The sequence below is a fragment of the Suricata suricatta genome, chromosome 5 (genome assembly GCF_006229205.1).
Source record: "Suricata suricatta isolate VVHF042 chromosome 5, meerkat_22Aug2017_6uvM2_HiC, whole genome shotgun sequence".
Taxonomy (NCBI): Eukaryota; Metazoa; Chordata; class Mammalia; order Carnivora; family Herpestidae; genus Suricata; species Suricata suricatta.
In genome coordinates this window covers 86,800,198-86,813,960 of record NC_043704.1, presented here as the reverse complement: position 1 = coordinate 86,813,960, position 13,763 = coordinate 86,800,198, and the positions used below count along the sequence as shown (strand labels likewise).

Genomic DNA, 13,763 nt, shown 5'->3' with positions numbered 1-13,763 from the left:
GAGCACTTCCAGCCTACATCCTGATACTAAGGAAACAAAACAGGTTCCAAATATACCGTCCCCAGGCCTCTCTGAAGAGGATACTCCACCTGGCAGGTACATGTCTCCCCTGACACAAGCGAGGCTCTTTTTTGTACACAGGTCACTAGACAGTCCTCAAACTGTCGTTGCTCATGGTCCCAGCCAATTCAGGAGTGAAGGAATCCTAAATCCCACCACTAATCCTTAGAATCTATCTACAGAGGAAGATTTAACCAAATATATATACATATGTTTATATATAAACATGAAATATATATTTCTCCTTTTATCTTCTTTGAAAGTGTAGATAGGTAGCTATAAGCAAGCATTATCAGTTCTATAGAACAGCCTTGTAAAATAAAGTAGAAGATTTCATGCTTCCCTTCAGCCTGTTTAAGTCAGAGCAACATAAGGATGATCTCAGAGAGCCATGATTCTTCATTCAATCTCAGGGTTTCAAAGATCCTAAATGGTTTTCTAAGTTTACCAACTGATTATAAGGGGAAGTAATGAAGGAGTTGGAAAAGTCACTTTTTCTAAATGAATGGTATAAAATATTATTCATCTTGCAGAATCCAGTGCAATAAGAGATAAGCAGACAAATGTAATAAAAACACATGCACATATTTACAAGTTGCAGTACATGATATGCAAAGACAAGACCAACAGAGTACTTTTCTGTTTGGTGTGGAGTCAAAAGGATTACATGGCACACTCAATTTTGTACCTTAACTTTTTGAAAAAAACACTTCAAAGGCATATGCAATCCAATCTTTTAATTGGAACAAGGAATTTTTCCTTTACAACCTCTTGCCCTCAATATCTTAAGAAGAGTTTCTAATTACTATCTTCTAACATTGACTTTGAATGACAACTTACACAAAGATACTCACAGAGAAAAGAGACTTTGATGCTATGAGTTCTTGCAGATGATTACTGAAATCTATTTGTTTGACTAAAGGTTTTCCATTGTTTAGGCCTCTGTCCATCCTTGTACAGAGCATATAAAAGATACTAACAGGACTCCTGGGGAGTACAGGGTGCAAATTCAAAAGCACATTACAGAGCGGGACTGGACTTCACAAAATGAAACCAATGGAGATCACGGATCACTGCAGCAGGAACAACAGGCTTCTTCGACAGGGGGAGAAACACGGTCTACAGGGGATGCATGACTGTGAGAAGCTGTACCATGCAGAGATGTATTTATTTAGGTATTTCCTTTCTGACAACCTCTGTCACCCTTTGTCTCACTCATGGAACACAGGAGAATACTGCAAGGTAACAAGCCCAAAACAACCCACTGTCATAGAGATTTGTGATTTTTTTTTTTTGGATGTGTACGTAACCTCTATAAATTGATCGTGGAAGTTATCAACTTCCTACAGTTTGGAAATTAAGGAGCAAACTGAGTTATTGTAGGCAATATGGTATCTAAAGTGTCATATAAAACAAACACATAGCTCTTTTTTAGTGCAAAGAAATAGAGCAAGTAAGAAATAACACTATAAATCTAACTTTTTCTTTAAAGAAAATGCGTTTATGCATTCATAACATCCATTAAGGGCACTGGGAGACTGGAAACCTGAATACACAAGGCCAGGAAAAACATCAAGGCCTTTAAGTCCACTGCTTTTTGTATATATGTAATGAGATTGTTAAGTGGGGAGATTGGGAAAATCTTTCCTTTAATTTTATTTGTAAAGGAAAAACGAAAAGTAGATAAATGCTACTTTTACAAACTGTAAATTCTTATTCACAATCCTTTACCATTATCTGAAATAAGGATCAAATGAAATCTCTATGGTATCACATAAATATATGTGTGTATATGTATATAAATATACACACACATCTATATGAGTGTGTATCTATCTATATAGATAGATACACACAAAGACATAAAGAAAAAGAGGGGAAAATGAGATTTTTAAATAATTCTAGAACCAAGTGGCCAGCACTGTTATATTAAAATCTACCAAAAAAATATGCTTAGCAGCAAAATGAGTAACCTACTGACCAATAAAATAAGCTCTAAAGTGCCCTAAACTAACCAATTATATAAAAAGATTATACTATGAGCCACAAATCTAGATAGAATCTCAATAATGTTATTTCATTCTTCTGTTTTGGGAAAAAACATTAGTAAACAGTTCTATTTTTCAAAAAAAACCACCACTTCAACAGAAGGACAGCTTGATACTGTACTAAAGGTTAATCCCAAACCTGAATTTTAAATACGGACCCAGAGTGCTCAAAAACTGTTCATAAGTATTAAAGGAAAGGAATGATGATGATACTTTCTTTCTCCTAATCTCTTTGCTTACAGAGTTCTCAAGGAAAAAAAGAGGTGCATTTTTAATTAGTAATATAAGCAATCAAATGTAAATTGACCATAGTGCAAAGACTACTCAATATAAACTTCCTGGTGAATGTGGCCTTTCTAAAGAAGTATGGATGAACACCAGTCATATCCATGTAAATACAGTAAGTAGATAAAGTGCCCAAAGTTCATAGGGCACTCCATTAGTTAATCTGGCCATACACTAGAGCTTATTTTAAGAACAAAAAAAACAAATAATAACACTGTTGTAATTATCAGATATCAAAGTCATCCATAATGTATTTCTATTATCTTTAAGGAAGCTGAATTATAAAGAAGTCAAAGTTCATGTATTTTACTACTGGAAATTATGATACTAAAATTTGATGAACTTTTTAAAACTTCCTCTCTAGTTATGAAAGTATGAAAGTATTTTTTCAGGATGGCCTACAAACTGGCAAGACAGAAAAGAAATGTAAGGAAAATGTAAGGATCAGTTTATCAAAAAAGTCTGCCAAAACAGATATCAAGAGAACTGAACTTAGGATAGAGACCATCATACAAGTACATGTTATTATCAGTGAATAACTCTAAAACCATCTGAAAAATATTTTTGTAAAAAATAGCATATCTATCTTATACTCACTGGATATTGGAATGGGGACTTAGAAACCCCACAATAGAGCTGGGGCATGAAAATGAGCTTACTTTACAAGCTAATTCAACTGGGGCAGGGAAAACAAAGAAGGTGGCATTTAAATGAGTGAAATCCACAACTGGAAATGAAATTTCACCATCTGGAAGTGTACATCCAAGAAAATCTGCATTTCAATAAAGGGAAGACATGAGAAGGGGAAAACATGTCCTGGGAAAGACCCTAATGCAGTTTATAATAGTATATCCTACTGACAAGGCATTGCGTTGAGGTGGTTCCAAAGAAGCCTTGGGAAACCAAAATCTCTGCTTACCTGTTTTTACCATTATCTGAAGTAAGAACTCAAGAAAATTCTTAACAGTGCATAAAACTAAAATTGCAAATGAAGGTGAAATTTTCAAATAGTTAAAGCTCTAAGTGATCAGGCTACTAGCTGACCAGAACTTGGTCAAGATAAAAAGTTATTTCTCATGGGGTAGGTAGGTCACATGCTCTAAGTAAGTAGCTCAACACAACTGACCTGAAAACGCATCATGACCTAAGAAGCACATTCTTTACCTTCCCCAGTTTTGACATCTCAAGGTACCACTGCAGGCTACGTGTATCGACATTAAGCAGAGGAATGTACTTATATCAAAAGGACCACAAAAGCAGGGCATGTTGACAGAAGGCAAAACAACAGGCAGGCAAAGCTGCTCTATCTGAATATAACAACCACTATACGTATCCCAGGTTCTCCATCTCGTTCCTGTACCGCTGTTCAGACACCTTGCTTTTATGCTGCTTGCTCTCTAGATGCTGCCGGAATTCCATCTCTTCGCCAGCCCCGACATTGCACATGGAGCAGTAGAACTGGCCACTTGGAGTAACACACATGGCCAGGTCACGTGGGATTCTCTGCCGAGAGCGGGGATTGAAGTAAGGACCTGCTAGAGCAAGAGAGAAAAGTAGTGTATTCACTTCAAAATATTTACTCAATAAATGATGACAGTCTGATTGATTATCACTGTAATCTATCACTCTAAGTTCAAATGTAAAATTCACTGACTCCCAGCTTTAAAAGAATGCAAAACTCCCAGATTTTTTTTAAATTACAATTTTATACAGGTACAGCTGAAATCATTCCTCCAACGATCGTCAGGAAGGCTGCTGTAGAGCCAAACCCAAGCTCTAAATGGCAATGCCTCTAAAAAGTAAATAAAATTCTAAAAACTGTTTAACATCCAAACATTATATGAAAAGTTTTATAATAATGCTAACTCTTTAATCCAAAACTTCTAATTCTAAGAATTATCCCAAGAAAATACTGAGAATTTTGCATGGAGATTTGTCAACAAGGTCATTAATTCTGATCAGCGTTCATATAAGTTTTCATGGGAGGATGTGGGGAAAGGAGAGATCAAATACATGACTTGAACAATTATGGTAATGAATGCAATGGAAAACCATGCAGTCGCTGTAAGTAATGAAAACTCTTTGATTACATGGTGTAATTATAATATGCTATTAAGTGAAACAAGAATATCAAAAAAACATCGCATTTCTACTTAAAAGAAGTATACAGAGATGGGAATGACATATACAAAAACGTTGGTGGAATTACCAATAATTTCATGTTCTTTTTTTTTACATAATTGACTTTTTTTAATGACGTTAAACTGAATTGACTAGCCTGTGTGTGCATTCAAAAAAAGCTAATCTAGGGGCTCCTAGGTGGCTCTGTCGGCCTAGCATCCAACTCTTTATATCGGCTCAGGTCATGACCCCAGGGTCACGGGATTAAGGTCTGCATCAGGCTCTCCGCTGAGCGTGAAGCCTGCTTGCGATCCTCTCTCTGCCCCTCTCCGCAGCTTACACTCACTCTCTCTCTCTGTAAAAAAAAAAGTTAATATTCTTTAGCATTCAAAATACATAATGTTACATATTTATAGGTAAACCAAATCATAACTAATGTATTTTAGATTGGAGAATTTCTTTTTTAATTTATTTTTGAGAGAGAGAGACAGAGTGCAAGTGGGGGAGGAGCAGAGAGAGAGAAAGACACAGAATCCGAAGCAGGCTCCAAGCTCCAAGCTGTCAGCACAGAGCCCAAGGTGGGGCATGAATCCACAAACTGTGAGATCATGACCTGAGCCAAGGCTGGATGCTTAAACAACTGGGCCACCCAGGCATCCCTTAGGGGGGCTGTGTTTATATAAGTATACCTGACATGCCATGTGACATTAGCTTCAGGTGTACAACATAGTGACCGACAAGTCTATACATTACGCTGTGCTCACCACCAGTGTAGCTACCTTCTGTCACCATACAATACTATCATAATACCATTTACTACATTTCCTATGCTGTCCCTATTATCCTCGGACTTATTCACTCCATAACTGGAAGGCTGTATCTCCCACTCCCCTTCACCATTTTGCCCAAGCCACCCTCCCCGCCCGTACTAACTGTTCTCCATATTTACTTAGCATAATACTCACTAGGCCCACCCATGTTGTTGCAAATAGCAAGGTCTCATCCCTTTTATGACTGAGTAATATTCCTTTTATGACTGAGTAATATTGTGTGTGTGTGCATGCACATGTGTGTACACACCACATCTTTATCCATTCACATACCAGTGGATACTTGGGTTGCCTCCATATCTTGGCTTTTGTAAATAATGCTGCAATAAACAGGGTGGTGCCTATATCCTTTCAAAATAGTGTTTTTGGGGGATGCCTGGGTAGCACAGTTGGTTAAGCATCCAACTTCAGCCCAGGTGATGATCTTGTGGCTTGTGAGTTTGAGCCCCACATCATGCTCTGTGCTGACAGATCAGAGCCTGCAGCCTGCTTCAGATTCTGTCTCCATCTCTCTCTGCCCCGCCCCCATTCACGCTCTGTCTCTGTCTCTCTCTCTCTCTCTCTCTCAAAAATAAATAAACATTTAAAAAAAAGTGGTTTTTGTTTTCTTTGGGTAAATACTCAGCTATGTAACTGACTTAAGTTGGACCATTGCTTATTAATTTTCTGCTTTTCTTTTCTATTGTAAGAAATACTTAAGACTTTTCTTAAGATATTATTTTCACTGCATCCTACAAAGTTTAATCCATTTTATTACTGTTTAATTTTAACAATTTTTAATTTCCAGTATGATTTCTGTTTTGATCCATGAGTTATTTAGAAGTATTTTAAGATTTCCAAACAAACAGAAATTTCATAGCACTTTTTTTTAATGTACTTTTTGCTACTGACCTCTCATTTAATTGCATTCTGGCCAGAGAATGTCGTATAAACTGCCATCTGTTTTCAGGTTTATTTCATCTAATTTTTAAAAACTTTTTTAAATGTTTATTTATAAAAGAGAGAGAGACATACAGAGTGCAAGCAAGGGAGGGGAAGACACAAAATCTGAAGCGGACTTCAGGCTCTGAGCCATTAGCACAGAGCCCAACTCAGGGCTCGAACTCACAAGCTATGAGATCATGACCTGAGCCAAAGTCGGACGTTTAACCAATAAAGCCACCCAGGCGCCCTACTTTATCTAATATCAATCAGCTTCCTTTCAGCTGAATTTTTTATCTAATCTTAACACTTATCTTTAAACTGGGACTTCAGTAAATTTACACTTATTATAATTACTGATATAGATTTGAAATTTTATTAATCATATTACATTGTGCTTTCTATATGTCCCTTTTTTTCCTATGCTTCTCTTGCCTTTTCAACTAACATTTTTTGGTTTTCGTTTGACCGTTCACATGAATTACCTCTGCTGATTTGCGGGTGCCCTGGAGGCTGTGATGGGGAGAGAATGAAGAACTACTCAGTCCAACTCTCCCTACTAGAGACAATCAGAAAATACAGACAGGATTCCTCTGAAGTGGCAGTTCTGCACTGAAGGCGTGTATAGAATCGCTGAGGACCACACTTATGTCTGGGCCCCACTCTGAATTTACTGACTGAAAATATCTAAGTCATGGTTCAGCCACGTGTATTTTGTAAAAACTCCCCCAATAAATCTGATTCACTACCCTACTTAAAAGCCATTGCTATAATCTTTTTTTTTTATTTTCCCCAATAAATGGAGATTGAACACGGTACAACTTTAAACCAAACTGCCCATTTTTATAATGCATTTTACATTTCTCACCTGGCAAACACCAGGAAAAGTATAAAGAACTGTGATCAAAGACCTTAAAAAATAAACTATAATTTAAAATCAAAATAAATAATATACTTTCCCCCCAAAAAATAAATAAATAGGATGTGAAATAAATGCCAGCTTGAAAAGCCACTAGACAAACTGAACTTAACAATTAGCTAACCCCCAATTCTCAGGACTATCTATTCCCATTAAAGGAGATAAAAATAAAGAAGCCCATCTGCAGAATGTAGCCCAGGTATGCGGAAATCCACAGGATACCTGAATTATTCTGTACCGCGTACGTGTTCCTCCTATTCGGCATCATCTTATACTCATTCCCTTCTTTCCGGGTCCGCCGATGACCCACCTCTGGGGATTCCCTGGAGAGAAGAAATGTTAAGAGTGAGACTTCCCAACAAGGACCCCTCTCAACTCTTTTTCTCTAACGACAGTCGGTCTTACACAGCACTCTGGCCTCAGCGGGAGTGGCAATACCTACGAGAATGAGTTACTCTGAGCTTCGGCCAGCCGCAGCCTCTTGGCATGATTCTTCCCCTGATAGTGAGCCTGAGCCACAGCCGGAGAGCTAAAGGAGGCGTCGCAGAGCTTACAGTAATCGTTCTCGGTGGCCAGGATCACTCTGCCTCCCGGCTTAAAGGAGCCCATCTGACATTAAAGACACAAGAGACAAAGTTAAAAAAAAAAATGTGGAGTTTATTCCCTTCTTTCCCTCAAAGGTCCCTCTAAGTGTTGAAAGATAACCAAAGGTTACGGTATGACCACAAGCATTCGGCTTTATAAGGAAAGGACATAATTCATTCCAGAAAAAAATGCAACAACAACAGAAAGAAAAGGAAAAAAAAATGCTGAGAGACAATTGTGGTTTTGTATTACAATCACCTATGTACCAGGCTGTTTAATGGCTTGTTGCTATCTTGACAGAGAAATTTTTTAAAAGAAGAATAGCAGATTCAGGGCAGCAAAATTAAGGCTTAAAATCGTGTTATCAGAAAGGTAAAGTCCATCAGAACCCATCAACAAGCATTCAATGAATGCCTATCTATTGCTTTTAGGACTTGCTACCTAACGTAGAAGGGATATACAGACGTATACTTACAAATGAGCCCCTTTCCCCAAAGACTCTAAACACTAGCTACAGATACAGCCAGGGAAAAATAACCCATAGATTCAGACAATTGTATTCAGCAGAGAAACCTAACACAGTACCTGAAGATAGTATCTATTCAATAAATACTGCTGGGTTAACAAAAAAAGACAAACTAGATTTTGGCTAGAGGAGACTAAAATACAAAATAAGGGGTCTGGAAGGCATATTGTATCAGGACCAGCTGAAGGAAACAGTATTTTTTCACCTGGAAAGAAAGATTTTCTGGGGACAGGATAGCTGTCTCCAAAAATCACAAAGGGCTATTCTGTGAGAGAAGGCTTCAGCTGTTTGCTCAGGAGGGGGACCCAGCTGCAAACAGTCCCCGGCCACAGTGACCCTCACATGCCAGAGCAGCCTTGAGGAATAAGGGTCCTGAATACTGCTCAGCCTGAAAATCTGTCCAGGTATTTTCCTGCTCTCTGATTCTGTTTTATCTTCTCTTAGTTACCCCACAAACTCATGAGGATGGAGGTAATCGCTCATATTGCTATCCACATTTTAAACACTGGAAAACTAAAGTCCAGACAAGTAAAATTATGCCTTGGTGGTTAGGAGGAGAGGTCCAAGGGCAAAAGAAATTCTTGCTCCACCACTTCACAAAACATGGAATGCCATAGACAAGTTACTTACTTAGCTTACCTGAGCTTCTAATAAATGTCTCGGTGAGACAAATGCTGCTGGCCCATGGGTTACACCTCCCCCTAACAAGGCCAACACCTCTAAGTTCTTGGAAGCACTAAATGCAATCAGGATCCAGGACTAGAATGAAGCAAGACAAGCACTTGCCATGGACACAAAATTTAACAGTGCATTAAAAAAAAAAAAAAACTCAGCAATCAAGATAAATAATATTTTGATGGAACATTTTTACAAATCAAACTTAACACAAAAAAAATCGATGTAAACAAAATATCAGAAGTGTAAATAAAGAAAATTTTAGGAACAGTGCAAGGCGAAGTCCTACTGCAGCCTGAGGCAAAAGGAAAATCAGTAATACCTGTCCTATCTTTAAGTTGTTGACATTTTGTTACTACTGATTTTTTCACGTTAATTTTGGAGTTTTACAATATGACATCAAAATATTTATCTTGGTAACTGAATGTTCTGGCTCCCTCCTAATTTTTGTGCCTCAGTCAAGTACATCCCTCACCTCCCCTTAGTCCCAGCCCTGAATGAAGTAACCCATGAGAAGTGCTTAGCAGAATGCTTGGCATAATGAGGATTCAATGACAGTTATTATTATTTATGACCATGTATTGTTCTACGGACAAACACAGATGAAGGAATACAATCCAGAGTTCAGAGGCTATTAAAGTACAGGATTATCTTGCCTCAAACACCTGCTTTATCTACAAACAGTGAAAGGACTTGGCTCTCAAGTGTGTGTCACTACACTAAAGTCCAGAGAAAGTGTATATAGGCTCTTGCTATAGAGGTAAGAAAGAGGTAACCTGAAAAACCTAACCTTGCTCGAAGGCAAAATACAAAGTCAATGGGATTAACTGTAATAAAGATGTAAGTGTTTAAGAGCCTCTCCTTTCATTCAGAGCTTAGCCTAGACATTGAGAATCATTTAACCCAGAACTTTGAGAAATGCTTACCAAATGGTACATGTAGCAATATTTGTTTTTTCGTTTCGTGCATCACAACAAAAGCCAACAAGAAATGTCGAGGGTCATGGATGTTGGTAAGCTTTACATCCAGCACTACAGTTCAGGACTTACAAGTACCAAGGAGAACCTTTTGGGAATATATGTCCAACTGTACATTGATGGGCTCATGGATGACAAAGTCCATCCACGACCACTTGTGCACAGGACAGCATCCACCCTGGCGTGTGTGTCTCACCTGTGGAGGGACGGGGACTGCTGGTGGAGCCACGGGTTCCACCACACTGCTCATCCTGGCAGGAGGAGGACAACTGTTTGCTGCATAGTAATTTCGGAGCTTCTTACCATGATTTTTACCCTAGAAATAAAATGAAATAAGTAATCGCCATGAAGAAAATTGGTTACATTGAGTTAATGTACTCCCTAACAACATAGAAAAAAGGGGGGAACCCCCAATCAATGTTACCTATGTTTTATTCTTTCAGATATATGAAACAGTGGGGTAAAAAGTAAAAGAGTCTCCTTTTTGGTTCTAATAGAAGGATTTATCTAGGAAAGATGAGGGAATAGAGCCCAAAAAATATGAATTTCCTATTATTTCTGGAAAAGTATCACATTTTCCAGTGATCTATATCATCCCCCAACTTGTTGCCATTCATATGCCACTGCCTAAATGAGTTTTATTACACTCTGATCTAATCTACTTTATAAATCAGTAATGAAATGGATAATCCAGTTATTTTTACAAAAATAGCACTTAGCGTATCTTTTTACTTGTAAAAGACTCTCCTGTGCATTAGCTCATTTGCTGCTCACAAAAACTCCTGTAAGAGGAATTGGCTAATATTCCGCACATATGACAGCTGAGGAACTCAACCCAGAGGGGGAGGAGCACCTACCCCTGGCATCCTCAGCAGGCGTAAGAAGTAGAGCCAGAGCTGGGGGCAGGCCCTCTGAACTGAAAGCAAGGCCCTTTTGACTATATCAGGATGGCCTCGGGAGATACTGTGAACCTCTACTAAAATGCATTTGCCCCTCTAAGTGGGTTTTTAAGTTGTTATTCACATGATTATATTCCCTGAACTGATAAAACTGATGGGAAGAATGAGTGGTCGGAAGGCATTTTAAATGAGGATGAAATAATGGGTTCTTCTTCAAACTGCACTGTACACTTCAAACTTGTTGGCAAACATTCATTCACCATCTACCATAGGCTAAGCCCTAGAAATAAAAAGACCTAGTACACACTCAAGAGGAAGAGACAGATATGTGAGCAGGGAATTAAAGTAAGCATATACATTCTACCTTCTGACCACTGGAATACCCAGGGGTGCTCTTGCCATAGTCACGGTGACTATGAGAACTCCAGAGAGTTCATCCAGTGGTCACATCTGTGGCTTCACAGCATTCTTTTTTTTTTTAATGTTTTTATTTATTTTTGAAAGAGAGAAAGACAGCGTGAGCCAGAGAGTGTCAGAGAAAGAGGGAGACACAGAATCTGAAGACAGGCTCCAGGCTCTGAGCTAGCTGTCAGCACAGAGGCTGACGCAGGGCTCGAACCCACAAACTGCGAGATTGTGACCTGAGCCGAAGCCAGACGCTCGACCAGCTGAGCCACCCAGGCGCCCCTGTGGCTTCACAGCATTCTAACTCTAGGCAGCATGACATCATTGATACTCCTTTCTGTCGTCTCCTGTGACTCTGTCTTACCTCCCCACTTCTTATTCTTTAAACTCCGCAACTCCAGGACTCCGCCATTGGCCCTCTTCTCCATCTACATTATTTTACCCTGCCTCACAGCTTTAAAATAATCAACAAGTTAGCAGCTCCCAAATTATTTATCTCCATCTCTATACTGGACTGAATGATTGTGTCCCAACAAAATTCACATGTGGACATCTAATCTGCAGGTGGAGCTTCCGGAAGGTGATCAATCACTGTCCTTATAATAAGAAGCCCAAGAGCTCCAAGGAGAAGTTGGCTGTCTGTAATGTGGAAGAGGACCTTGCCAGAACCCAACCGTGCTAATACCCTGATCTCAGACTTTCGGCTTCCAGAACTATGAGAAATAAAACTCATTCTAGCTCCAGGAACTTGGTACTTACTGTTTCTTTGGCCTGGAATGTTCTTTCAGTTCTCTGCATAGCTAGCTCCTTCTTATCTTTCAGATCTTAACTCAAACGGCATCTCACTGAATGCCATCTTCCCCTACTCTGCACACACACTCTCTAACACGATACCTCTTTGGCTGGTTTATCCAACTTCCACTTAGCATGATCTGAAATGACAGTGTTTGTTTAATTGGTTTTTTATCTCTTTTGTACTTTCTGAAATGTAGACGCCTTAAAAATAAGGACCTATGTTGTTTACTCTTCTACCCCAATGTCTAGAACACCTTCTAGACACCTGTCTGGTTCAGTCGGTAGAGCATGCAACTCTTGATCTTGGGTTTGTGAGTTTAAGCCTCACGTTTAAGTAGAGATTACTTAAAAATAAAATAATAAATCTAGAAGAGTTTCTAGCAATAGCAGGCAATCAGTAAAGACTTATTGGATAAACAAACCAAGTATTATAATAGAGCTAACAAATAACTGCCAAGCAAACGCAAAAAAGGAATTTCTTAACTCTGCCTGAATGTGTCAGAGAAGGCTTCTGTGAGAGGGGAACAATCAAGTCATCCTTTGAAATGAGCAAAAGTTTACCAGGCAGGAAGGAGTGAGGGAAAAGAAAATTGTGAACAGAAGAAAGAGTATAAGCAAAAGCCCAGCCTGCTGTATTGAGGAGCCACAGGAAAGGCGGTTTTCTGAATCCTCTGGAGAAGAGTAGGAGTTGAGATATATAGTGGGCTTAAGGGTGAAACAGATCTTGGACTTCAAAGGCAGCAGGGAGCCCCTGAAGGACTCTAAGCAAAGTAGTTACATGACTGGATTGCATTTGATAAAAATCAACCTGGAATTAGCATGGGGGATAAATCAGAGTAGACCAAAGATGGAGCTGGGCAGATGGAAGAGAGCTTAGGACAAAGCCCTAGGATGACATAATCTAAGAGTGTAGTAAGAATGAGGATCAAGAAAATGAGATTGAGAATGTCTGGCCCATCAAATAAAATAAAAACCAGACAAGGATGGTATTATGGAAGCTAAAATAAGGTGTTTCAAAAGTTAGATACCTTATGACCCAGGAACTATACTTCTAGGTATCACCAAACAGAAACATTCGTATAAGAAGATATCTACAAGAGTATTCCTAGGCGGCACCCAGGTGGCTTAGTCGGTTGGGTGTCTGACTTCAGCTCAGGTCATGATCTCACCGTTTGTGAGTGCTGTGCTGACACCTCAGAGCCTGGAGTCTGTTTTAGCTTCTGTGTGTCCCCCTCTCTCTCTGCCCCTCCCCCTCTTGCATTCTGTCTCTCTCTCTCTCTCTCAAAAATAAACATTAAAAAAAAATTTTATAAGAGTGTTCCTAGAAGGACTGTTAATAACACTGAAAAGTAAAAATAATTGAAGTGTCCATCTACAGGATAATGCTTAAATAATAGTCTGTTCCTACAATGAAACACTATACAGAAGTGAAAATAAACATTCCAGAGCCATGAAGGGCAACGTGAATGATTCTAACAAAAACATTGAAAGAAAAGAACAAGTTGCAAAAAAAAAGATACATAAGAATAAGTTTTTAATATGGGAGTTAAAAACATGAAAAGCCACTACATTTTACCTACAAAAACAGTATGTAGCAAACATACAAAAAAAGTAACAGAACAATAAATATCAATTCAGTATAGTAGCTACACCTAGGAGCACAGGAGGGGATACAGTTGGGAAGGGATGCATGGGGGTTTCAACTGAATGCATAGTT

General features: G+C 38.8%; 1 protein-coding gene across 2 annotated transcripts in view; it reads right to left on the bottom strand.

The window, feature by feature from the left end:
* Positions 1–780: 780 nt before the first annotated feature.
* ZMAT3 (zinc finger matrin-type 3) overlaps positions 781–13,763 on the bottom strand; it is a 29,655-nt gene continuing 16,672 nt past the window's right edge. Inside the window, exons 3-6 of one of the 2 annotated variants that reach the window (XM_029940770.1) lie at positions 10,144–10,263; positions 7,627–7,793; positions 7,407–7,507; positions 781–3,928 (exon numbers count right to left, since the gene is read on the bottom strand). In XM_029940770.1, the coding sequence (XP_029796630.1) occupies positions 3,717–3,928; positions 7,407–7,507; positions 7,627–7,793; positions 10,144–10,263 (600 nt within the window). In that variant the 3' untranslated portion in view covers positions 781–3,716. The remainder of the gene's footprint in view (positions 3,929–7,406; positions 7,508–7,626; positions 7,794–10,143; positions 10,264–13,763) is intronic. The other variant, XM_029940771.1, reaches the window with a different exon arrangement.